We start from the raw sequence: 12,354 nt of genomic DNA, 5'->3' as shown, positions 1-12,354 counted from the left end.
AGGGTGGCCGGTGAACTCACCTCTTCCCATGTCACAGAGGCACCCACATCTGCCCCACAGATCACCTGAGCACTGCTTCCATCTCGGGGGATGGTAATTATATCGGTTTTTATATCAGATGCACTGGAGTGGAGGTGGGGGTCCCCTTACTCAAAATGTTTGAAAACCAGTGTCCAATGCAATCCTGCCTGTACAGGGGAGTCCAAACCAGCAGGTCCTGCAGCCCAGGCACATCTATCACAGTCCGTTCCTGCTACGATGTTAATGTCAACGAGTCCCAAATAACATGGGCCTTGGGCTACTTCTATATACATCATCCGGATGGATCTGAACACCACCCCTGTGCATGGTGCGTGAGATGGAAGATCCGGGAAGTGAGCCACTACCTGGACCTGCTGCTCCTCTGCGACCTTCCTCCAGTTAGAAATCTCCTCCTGTTCCCTGTCCTCTGGTTGTAGCTGACTACAGCAAGGAAAGAATGAATGACGGAACACACACACACACACACACACACACACACACGCTGCCGGCAGGGGCATGGCCAGCGTGTATGCAGGACACACACACACACACACGCACGCTGCCGGCAGGGGCATGGCCAGCGTGTACACAGGACACCATGGACAGCAGAGAACTCAGGGCTCTTCCATTTGATGAGGTCTGAAGCAGCCGATCCACCATGAATTCCATTCTCTTTTATTCGGTAAACAGGTTTTGCTGTATTACAAACAGGGCCTTTAAATCAGGAAGTCTGCTGCAGCTGCTGCTGAATTTTTGCAACAGCAGCACATAAGGAATGACGGCCCAGCACTAAAAATAGGGCCGTGTGTTTTACGGAGACGCCAGAGAAGCCAGAAGTCGGAGCAGCTGATAAGCGGGAGAGAGCGCCACCCCAGGCCTGGTGACAGGGTTGGATCCCTTCTCCTGTTCCTTTACAGCCTGAGCTCCTGTGCATTTGGTGACAAACTTCCTTTTGAGGTGATACAGCGCCTGCAAGCACAGGCTGGAGGAGTCTCAGAGAGTCTGCTCAGGCCTAACAAGGGCCACATTCTGCACACAGATTCTCAACGAGGCTCTCACTTTCGGGCGATGCCGATAAACAACAGGACCTGTGTTTTCCTTTTTTCACTCAGATTGAATATTTTTGGCCGCATCACTCAGGACTCCTGAGGCCAGGGTGTATCTCAAGTTTCAGCAGCCACAAAATACCATATTCGGAAACAAGCGAGACTGGAGAACAGCCAGCTACATGCTTAAACAAACAAATCACTGGCAAAACTCTGCTCAGGAATTCCAACTATTCTGCTGAAAAGGCCGACCTCTGAGCTGACCACAGACTCAAGGGTCACTGCACTCTGCCTGGCCAGAAGAAAAGAAGGGAGGGACCAGGCCTGAGAAGAGACGGCCCCAGCAGCGGGGCAGGCCTCGTCTTCCTGACAACGAAATTCAAAGATGAAGAAGAAAACACTTGGTGTGACATGGAAACTCTAAAATCAACGTGAACACATGGCACTTTTTAGGACTCAAACTGGACACAATTTCTCTTACTTGCAAAATCCTTAACAAAACGGCATGTTCGTAATTAAATTCCCATGAAAGTATATATCATTTTCTGGCGATTCTGAATAATTTTAACTCACCAATACTGTCCTCTGTCTTCAGAGCATGAGTAGATTTGTCACAGCAGACGTTTATTTTAAGAAAACCCAATTAACACTCGACAATATGAACTTATTGAAAACAACAGTGAAGTATGGTTCTTTGTAAAATGGATCGTTTGCAGGAATCTTTTACATATTAAACTTCTCTGGGCTAAGATCTGATTGACAAAAACTCAGCTCTCAACCTGAGGAACACAGTCATTCCATAAACAGGGCTGTTGATAACATTTTATGACATATCTGTCACTCAAACACACAGGGATGTGCTACCTGGGCACAGGATGGCCGGCTTGAGGCTATAACAATGGATCGTTATCCTCCCCTCATATGCTTCTGTCCCCAGTTTAGAGGCTTTCAGAGAAGGGTGACAGGTCAGTGCACAGAGGCCGTTTCCTGCTTCCAGACAGCGACCTTTTCATACATTGCACACTGATGACCCAAACCAGCCTCCAAGGCTGGAGCCGAGCACATTAGCAAACAGTCTGCCACTGAGAGGGCACTTCCTCCTGGCTAAGATGGTTGAGAGAGTGAGGGGGGCAGAGTGGCCCAGCTTTGCTTGTCTACTTGTGCTTAGCTGTGCAATTCTTTCCTAATATATTGGCTTTTCCCATCTTTTATAAAAATGAGTGGAAAATGAAAAAAGTGAAAGTTCCAATAGTAATAGTAAGCAGCAGGGTTCTCAGAAATGTCATCTAGTTGGGACCAGGAAGGAAACCATTAGATGTGACAAGGGCCGTGATGTTTGAACCTCAACTGGAGGCTCACTGGACAAATCGCACTCAACTGTAAAGGCAAACAGAAGTAAAAAGGGCACATGGAATGCTGGAAAATTCTCAGCTCTTTTATCTAAAAGGTAAAATGTAATTAGAGATTTTATGATTTTTTTTTAAACTCTTTGGGAATGGCAGCCCCTTCCCCTTCACTTTCTAACGACTGACATTTTAAGCTAAAGCAGAGGCTGACCGCGGCCTGGGTTTCGCTTTGTTGCCATTGGGTCTGGGCTGGGCTATCACACTGAGGCCTCTGAGAGGCTGGACCCAAAGTCCTGACTGAATGAAAGTACCACCTCTCCCCCCCGCCGCCCCCCAATAACAGGCATCACCCCCTCCTCCACCTTCTAGGAATAGGGCTAAGATTTATAAAAGCCAAATCTCACAGCCTCGCTTGTTAGGCATTTCCTTCCGTTGTTGAGGGAGGGGAGAGTTTCCGTTAGAAGAACAAACTTCCTAATAGCTATAAATTCTTCATCTCCACAAAGACCAGGCAGACATTTGATCTAACCCTCCACAATGTAAAGGATAAAATGAAACACAATAAAGACTGCTCTTACTGAAAAATGTCATTGCCCTGGGAGATGAACCCCCGAGAAGCCTCCAGACCCCCAGCCCTGACTGAAGGCCGTGCTGGGAGGGGCACAGCCGCTCAGCAACCTTATGACAGGAAGCCAGCACTGCCCAAATGCTCTCTAAATTTACCAAGTGTTGTCTGGAACACCTTCCTTGTTATTCTGACCCTCCTCATTGTTCTCCTTTTGGCAGAAGTCTCCCAGAAGGGCCTGCAGTGGCAGGCCGGGCCGGGGTCAAGGACAGGGAACCTGTGTTACTAGACAACAGGGAGCAACTAAGCATCACGTAAAGATGTCGCCTCCCCCACATCAGCCCACCTCCCAACGAGCTCCCTATGAGAGGTTAAAGCAGGACAGAAACCAAATCCGAGGCACCAGGACCCCCTGACAGGTTACAAGTTCTCCTGTACAAACACGCTGTCAGTCTCCAGGCACAGATTAAAGATTAAAAACAGGAACCTCAAATTGCCAAGGAATTCTTCAAAGAAATGAAATGTGTAACTGTCCCTAAACAGCACTTCCTGTGTGACCAAAATTCTTTTCTATCCTTCATCTCCATAAAGTAATTGCAAAGTAAGATTCTATCACTTAAGCATTCATTTCAATATCTACCAAGACCAAATGTATAGCATAAATTAATATATTACAATAATAATATTAACAATCAACTGATCACCACCCTGGCAGCATATTACATCTATCAAACACTTACAACTGCCGAGCTCTGCACAAAATATGATGGGGGAGTTCTTATATAATCTTGAAAGGAATCCTTTGAATTAGATGATTATTATGTCCATTTTATTGAAGTGAAGGAATTGAGTCACAAGAGTGACATCATTTGCCCCAAATCATGAAGCCAATCAGTGTCAGTCAGGAATTAAACCCAAGCAGCTGAATGAATCTGGAGCCATGCTCCCAGTCAAAATAGGAAGATCCTGACACATTATAATAATATACCATAACACTTGTAAAGTGCTCCCTACATGACGCTCATGGCCCTTCAAATTCATAAATTCACTTAATATACAACTAACTTCTATGAGGCAAGTACCACTCATCCTGGTTTTACAGATGAGGAAAACAAGACCCAGAGAAGTTAAACAACTTGCCTGAGGTCAAACAGCTAGTGGGAGGCAGGGATAGGACTTGAAGTCAGGGAGTCGGGCTGGAATCTGAGTTCTTAACTCCCATGCTGTTGCCTCCAGGAAATCTCCTTTCAAAATATATAACTAATCAAACAGACCATGAATTTTTATTTTGGAACAACAGTACCCAAAAACACGTTTCTTCTCCCAAAGAACTGTTAAGCTTTCTCCCAAGGACAGTAAGAATAATCTACAATGACCATGTTCCCTTCTAACTCTGGGCACATGGCATCCTAAGGCCAAAACAGTAGTCACCCCCTGAACATTCAGGGCATGATGGCAGGAATATCTGTGCTATTCCTCGTGTCCTATTCCTGACGCTATTTTTTTACCTATTCTCACGTATATTATTTCAAATAAGCCTCTTCAAATCCTTTGAGAAGTAATGCATGCTATAAATAACGTAAATTCAATTTAAAAACAATTTCCTAAAACTTGGACAACATAAATCACATTTCATACAGACTTTGTTCTGAAAATCTATCAGAAGATCGCAGCTTTGAACAGCTGTCACTTCTAAAGTGTGCTGAGAATGCTCACATTTTTGATAGATCTTCTTACACACCAAATTATTTAAAGCATGTCTAATGTGTCACTCTTCCTTCTCTCCTTAAAGGGCTGAGCACGTGCTGAGGGGCACGAAGTTATGTGCAGGACTCCACGTGGGGGGTCAGCGTAAAAAGAGGGTGTTTTCACAAAACCATTCTACACAAGTTCATGTCTGGTCTCAAAAGAGAAAAGAAAGAAAGAATCCAAATATCATTTCAAGAAGAATATGAAAGAATCGATTATGATTTTCTGTGGAAACATACACGAACCATGTGCAATCCTAGGAGTGACTAACTGAAAGAACAAGCCACACAGCGTTTGTAGGTAAAGAAGCTCTGAGCTACCAACATGCAGATGAGTACAGTCATGCACTGCATAATGACATTTCGGTCAACGACAAACTACATATACGACAGTGTCCCATAAGATCAGTACTATACAGCCTAGGTGTGTGGTAGGCTACACCACCTACGTCTGTGTAAGTACACTCTACAATGTTTGCACAACGATGAAATCGCCTAACAACGCATTTCTCAGAACGAATCCCCGTTGTTAAGCCACGCACGACTGTACAAGTTTTTACGTCGAAAGCAGAAGTTTGCTGTTGTTTTTTTTAAATGCATAGGAAGAAACCACTCATAGAATGATGAACTCGATGTACAGCAAAAGCAACATGATAAAGGTGGTGAAGAGAGTTCTGGTAAGTGGTCAAGCTACCAGTCCATTTGTGCCGGAGATGCACACTGTGGGTTTTCGACATGCCCCACTCCTTGCCCCTCACCTACCCTGTAGGGCAGGGACACACAGGTCAGCTGATTTCTGCTGCCTTCTCAGCAGAGAGGAGTGGTCTCCAGAACACTCATGTCAGGGGCAAACCCCTGGCATCTGCTAGAGCAGGAAGGGGACATCCCCTTAGTTCTTACCCCCAAATCTCCCTCTACTGTAGGGTGACTCTCGCACCCATTTCCTTCCTTCCAGAGCCTGGGTTACTCCCTCCCCCAGTGTCCTACATTACCCCACTTTGTCCCTCCTCTTACAGGGTCTTGATTACCCCACCCTTTCCCCTCCTTTCAGAGTCTTGAGTTACTCTCTCTCCCATACTCTCCAGGGTTCTGGGTTACCACCTCCCCCAAGCACCCAGGATCCTGGATTATTACCCCTCTCCATCCTGGATTATCCCCTCCTTCACACCCTCTAGGGTTCTGGGTTACCACTCTTTCATGCTTTTATGCCAAGGACAATCAAGAACTTCTACCCTTGTTTGAAACGACAGAAACCTGGGTTTCCTTCCACTAGTCTTACCGCACTTTCCTAAAACAAACACTAGCAGAGGAAGGAATGCCTTGACAAGGATTTTCCAACAACAGTACCAGTGAGATGCTCAGGACTCCAAAACATCGAATATCTTGGGTATACAACAGCAAGTCACTTAGCTTTTCTCAACAGGATACATTTAGCAAATTCTTTAACACAAATTCTCCACATGCCCCAACAAGCAATGGACAAATGCTTTTCCTCCCAGTCTCTCACCTGAAATTCTGCCCTGAGATGTACATACATACGTGAATGCCAAACTCACTCCAGTAAGTTTTAAATTTACTTTAAATTATTACCAAATAATAGTCCTCCTCTTTCCCAAAGATGTAAGGAAAAAAATCAGATGAACAGAGGGTCATTTTTAAACCAACAACAATGCATCCTGTTCCTGGGGTGCATGCACCGTGTTCTGGGGCAGCCCTGGGTGTGACAAGCTCAGCTGTCTATGGCCTGCAGTTGTGGTCCACCTACAACTGAGAGCTGAAGGACACCTCACCCCCAGGAGGACAGGCAGAGCCACAGACTGGGAAATTAAAGCAGTTCCATGGAGACAAGAGGGAAACTTGTAAAACATCAAGGATGAAATACAACACGTTACTCAGCTTCACGGCCCAGTGAGCAAACAGGTGCTAGGACCCCCTCCCCCAAAACTGGCCTGGAAACACCCCCACCCCAGCTGGCAGGGCCAGGCCTCAGACTCAAGGTCCAGCGGTAGCCAGGTCCTATCCAGAATTCGAGAATAGTGAACTGTGGTTAGCAGACATGCTGAACTAATCTGCTTCAATGTGCTACGAAAAGGGAAGGCTGTGTAGCTACATAACCTACTCAATTCACAGTGGAGAAAATTCAGCCCTTCCTAGAAATAGAGGCAAACAAGGTGTTTTTAACAGCTTTGGCAATAAAAAACATAGTATTTACAACAACTAAACTTCTTCGGAAAGTATTTACTGACTAAAGTATTTTACCAACTAAAATAGCCTGGACAACATAAAAGAAGACTTTACACGAAAGATATCAGACAGACTTCTAACGACCTCTGATGGGGCACACATTAGTATTACGAAAGGAACTGCAAAGTGACTCAAGGAGTCGGGGGTGGGGAGGCGCTGCTTATAAGACAGGCAAACTTGCACGTAAAATGGCAAATGCTGAAACAGAAGAGCCTCTATTCCTCCAGAAAGAATGGGAAGTCCTGGCCAGAAACAGACAGCAGGCCCACAGGCTCGAGAGTTGCCTGGAGTTTGGAAACACAGCTCCTCTGACAATTCATAACAGCATGAGCCCACCAATTAAGCATCTCGGATCATCTTGGGCTGATTCACATCAAACACTGACAGGGCAACAGTCACTCAGGTAGGTCGGGACTTTGTGGGACCAGTACCTACTTGTCAAGGCTGTGGAATGCCCGAAACAGAGATAACACAAGCATCTGATGGGCTCTGGTCCTGTTTCAGGCTACCCAAAACCACGGGACCAAAATTGTCCCCCAAGTCCGTGACTGTCACGGAGCAAAGGGCCTCGGCTGCCTCGAGGGCAGAGCTGCTGGGTGAGACACCAGCAAGCCCAGCCCTCCGAGCCTTCTTTTGACGGTCCCACTACTTCTCCACCGGAGTGACTGTCACACTAGTTCACTGGAGCAAGCACGAGGAGAAGTGCTTAAGAGCTACGGGACTACCACTGGATATCCGAAGGGCTGGATCTAAACATTACACAGACACAAAAAGCCAATGGCCCCAGATGCTGGGGAAAAAGGAGACTTAACATAAATTAAGCTCTTCTTTCTCTAAAACCAGTAGACAGATTCTGAAAGTTTTCTAAAAGCTGTGAGTTTACTGCAATAAACTCCCAAACTAAACAGTTACCATTTTAGATGAATGTCTTAAAAATCTATTATACTTTCTTATCTCTTTAAACCCAAGATAGGAACCAGCCCCTTTTGTGATGACGTTTGGTGACTCCGGGTCATCAGCAGGGAGATGCTCAGGGTACTGAAAGCGCCCGATTGCCCCTACTCCCGCCATTCCCACATGGACTGGCCTGAGCGCTGAGGGACCTCACGTGAGTCTGCCTTTCCTGTGCTCCCTCCCCTCTGGCTGTCGGCTGTCATCACCTCTCACCGATGATGTGCTGCTTCCACTCAGCAACAGGCACGAAAACCACACTTTTGCAAAGTAAAGTAGATACACTGGGGTTGCAAGGGTCTCTCCTGGCAGAAAAGTGTAGAAGGACTTTGTGCATGGATTTAGCTCCCCCACTTCTGGAATGTGGTTGAGACAGCAGAGATGTGCTCCAAACAGGGTGCACTGCTGCACGGAAGACAACGGGCCCTTCAAAGACAGGCAGGTCAGCCAAAAACAGACCAAAGAGACCCTGCCTTGTAACCCCATCAGCTCATATTTTAAAGCCAAGCATTTCACAGTTAAATCCATACTGAACAGACTTGTAAGCATCATTCATACAAAGCTTCCCGTTGTTCCGTCACCTTCTCACATCCCAGACAGGATCACTCTCAGGATCCTACCCTCAAGCTGTGGCTGGAGACAGACAAGCTCCATTCTAGAGCGTTTTAGACACAAAGCACCACTGACCACACCCAGGAATGAGGACCAAACAAAACCAGGAAGCAAAACAATTGCTTTCACTTCCCAGAATCTGCAGCAATTAGAAACAGTGCACACAGCAGGTGCAGCCGCACAGGATGGGGAACCGCCAGGGTGCTGCTTGGTGAGAACAAGGAACACGAGGTGACCATCCACTTGTGCTATCATTTTCAGGGCCTCCTGTTCCAGAAGGCATTTGGGATCAGGTAGCGTGGACCCTATGGGCCGAATCCCAAACACAGACCTCACCATCTAGGCGATGCAGTAGAGATTTGTGCAAAGCCCCAAATTTGCAGATGTTCCCTCATCTAAAACTTCCTCTGCAAGATTTCAATATATTCTTCTGACAACCACAGACCTGGACGTTAGGAAGCTTTGGGGTAGTAGATGTTGGTGGTCATTTCTGAAGGGACACAGGAGGAAGGTACGAGATAGAAAAATGCAGAGAAGCAAGATTGGTTTTATTGACACGCAGTCCACAAAGCCGTCGGGGCCCTATAAGCCTGAGACATAGTGTTTAGCTTTCTCTTAGTTTAACTTAAAAAAAAAAAAGTCTCTCATACTCTTGGCTGATGAAATTCACCCTACTGCCTGCTGAGGAAGGGTGTGAGCTGCTTCTCAGGCTGCAAAGTGGTCTGGAAAGGGCTGAACCACTACTCATCTTTCTGTTAAGACTGGTGGGAAGGCTGTAGCTTCTCTTACATGTCTCTTTAGCCAACAACCTAGGAGATTCTCAAGGAGGGTGACAGAGGGTTATGGAAATTCAGGACTGGTCATCACTGGACAAAACAGACTGCTCACCCAGAGCCCTCAAATGCAGGCCTTCTCTGGATTTTTCTTCCTGAAAGAAAAATCATCTTCAGTATGAAAGGTTGGAGATTCCCATGTCAGCTAAGTGCGTGCCATTACTATCACTAACACTAATACGTGCCATCATCATGGGCACCTCTCATTATGTCACTATAAGTTTGGCACTTTACACAGCTTTTCCGTGGTTCTCCATTTGTCCTGAAGCCATGAGTCACCTGAAACAACCTGGGATGCCTGTTAAGAAAACAGAGTCCTGGGCTCACCCTGGACCTAATGAATCAGAATTTCCGGGCACAAGTGCCCCTGGGGTTCTTATCACTGGGTATATTTGTGCAAGATTGCCTTATCTCATTCAGTCTTCACCATGATCTAGAAAGCAGGTACTATTCACCTAATTTGACAAGGAGGCAAAGTAACTTGTCCAAAGTTACTAAACTAGGCAATGAAAGCGCAGACCTTCTGGCTAAGCCCAAAGCAAAGTCATGCACTGACCTACTTGGCCACACTGCTGCCCACAACACAATATGGAAGTCGATGGAAACTTCTTTCACCAAATATAAAGTAACCTCTACTATTTAAATGGGTGGGGGAAAGACTCCCATAAAGAATTAAGGGCAATATTTAAATCTACACATTTAGCCCCAAGCATAATCCAACCCCATTTGCGGCGCTGCGCGCTCCCTAGAACCAGAGGCCATGCCACCTCCTCCCACAGCACCACAACTAACACTGTAGAGCATGGCGGCAGCCCTGGAGGCAGGGCGCCAGGAGGCTGCGAGGTGCAGGCCTGCTCTCCCCACCAGGAAACTCTCTGAGGCTTTGCCTAAGTATGAGTTAGCTGATAAACTCGACACACTACCATTTGGCTTGTTAGGAAAGAAGCATTTGGAAATACATCTGTGCAAGAGAAATGGAAGTGGTATACACGATACACACGCACAGGACACAGCTTGGAAATGCGTATTAAACACTCTTGGTTACACCTATTAAACAACTACTTATAACTTAAAGTCTTATATTTCCAGTACCAATTCAGTCGAATGGAAAATTTCAAAGCAGCATTATCTATACTAATCTGACAAGTAACCAACTCAGATGTTTGTTAAGACGTACTCACCTCAGGGTTCCTTCCCACACTACAGTTAACACCCATACCACACACCAATGGAAATGGACTTGTAGCTTGTATTTGTATCTTAAGTTGGCCCATGAGGCCAGAGTCTACTCTCATTGCATCAGGCAGGCCACAGCCTTCCTTGCTGAGCACCTTTGATTCACGTGAACGCAGGGCTGGAAGTTCCTGCCTTGCTCACTCTGCCCGGTTCACAGGGAGACCAGGCTGGTTAGGATACGGGAAGGCTCTGCAAAGCAGAAACCATCACCTTATTTAGGTATCTCTAGCTAACATTCACCAGATGCACAGGAACTGCGAATCTAATTCAAAATGATTCAAATTTTATAATCTTCTAGAAAAGTTTTACTACTCGTTTGGGAAGTTTTAAAAGCTCTAAACTTCAAATGCCTCGTGATAAAATAACAATAGGATTACATGCATCTCAAGCCATTCTTAAGACAATTAGGCCAAAATGGAGGCTAAAACATCAAGAAAGCTGGCCCAGACTACAAGCAGTGGAACCATAATTACCTGTTTCTCCCCACAGCGTGTCGGTGCCATTGACATCTGTTTCATGTTCCTTTTCCAGTCTCAGCAAGCACTGGACCACCTGTCAGAAGTGGCAAGGTGATTTAATGAGATCTCATAGCCATATGTGCTTATTATACCCCACATATCAAAGGAGAGAGTGTGTTGTTTTTTAACCACGGTTACCTGAGGCTGCACAAGGAGAGAAAATATAATGAAAACCATTTTCAAGCATAATTCATATGCTATTCACACTTTCACTTGGAGAAGAATAAAAAAAAAAATCTCAGTGCATTTCAGCAACATCGTTCAGGATTACTAGGTACTCGGAATTCTAATGAATTCCAACATGACCCAAATATGCCAGCCTAATCAACAAAGGACATGGGAGATCATACAAGGTGCAGTTTCTGCATAAATCGCCAGAAAATGGTGAATCCATTTCTTCATAAATACGGAAAACAAGGTGATGTACACCTTTTCAATAAAATAAAATAAATAGTACTGTCCAGATGACTTTCTACTGACAGCATTACTCTTTTCCCTACGGGAATCTTCCCCGTCAAAGAGCAGGTTGCGTCACAGGTATGGAGGCAAGAGTGCTGGCTCATGGGGAAATGGAATTATCTGAACCCCAAACCAGAGCCAACAGCAGCAACAGGAGAGCTCAACAGAGCCATTTTCCAGTCTCCCAATCCACACCCTTTGCGGTAGGCTGAGTAATGGCTCCATAATATGTCCACATCCTCATTCCAGAAACCTGTGAACATTATCTTAGTTGGCAAGAGGGAATTTGCAGATATGAATACGAATCTTGAAATGGGACGACTATCCTGAATTACCCAGGTGTACGTCTCACATACACCTGACATAATCACAACTGTCCTCGCCAGAGGGACAGGAGGAACCAGGGTCAGAGGAAGGAGGAGATGGGATGACAGAAGCATAGGTTAAAGCGATGCACTCTGAAGATAGAGGGAGAGGCCACAAGCTAAGGAATATAGGTGGCTTCTAGAAGCTAGAAAAAATCAAGGACACATGCTCCTCCAGAGTCTCTGGAAGGAACACTTGCTTCCTGACACCTTAATTTTTAGCTTTCTGACCTCCAGAACCTATGAGAACAGGTGTGTGTTGTTTTAAGCCACCAGAGTTTGTGGTCACTTGTTACAACAGCATTAAGAAACGAACACACCCTTCAAGTCTCTTGGTGAATGAATCCTGCCCTTTTCCGTGAAACAGTTACCAGCTGTGCTGGGGTTGCTTCTGACAGCATTCCTCCCAG

At 45.8% G+C, this 12,354-nt stretch overlaps 1 protein-coding gene across 11 annotated transcripts in view; it reads right to left on the bottom strand.

Moving 5' to 3' along the window:
• The window catches only part of TANC1 (tetratricopeptide repeat, ankyrin repeat and coiled-coil containing 1), a 230,894-nt gene that overhangs the window by 15,923 nt on the left and 202,617 nt on the right, over positions 1-12,354 (bottom strand). For all 11 annotated transcript variants that reach the window (XM_058549031.1, XM_058549030.1, XM_058549027.1 and 8 more), the window contains one exon: positions 11,076-11,154. In XM_058549031.1, coding sequence (XP_058405014.1) covers positions 11,076-11,154 — 79 coding nt within the window. The remainder of the gene's footprint in view (positions 1-11,075; positions 11,155-12,354) is intronic.

This window comes from Diceros bicornis, chromosome 10 (assembly GCF_020826845.1).
Source record: "Diceros bicornis minor isolate mBicDic1 chromosome 10, mDicBic1.mat.cur, whole genome shotgun sequence".
Classification (NCBI taxonomy): domain Eukaryota; kingdom Metazoa; phylum Chordata; class Mammalia; order Perissodactyla; family Rhinocerotidae; genus Diceros; species Diceros bicornis.
The sequence above is the reverse complement of the archived record's forward strand: the minus strand, read 5'-3'. Positions and strand labels throughout refer to the sequence as shown.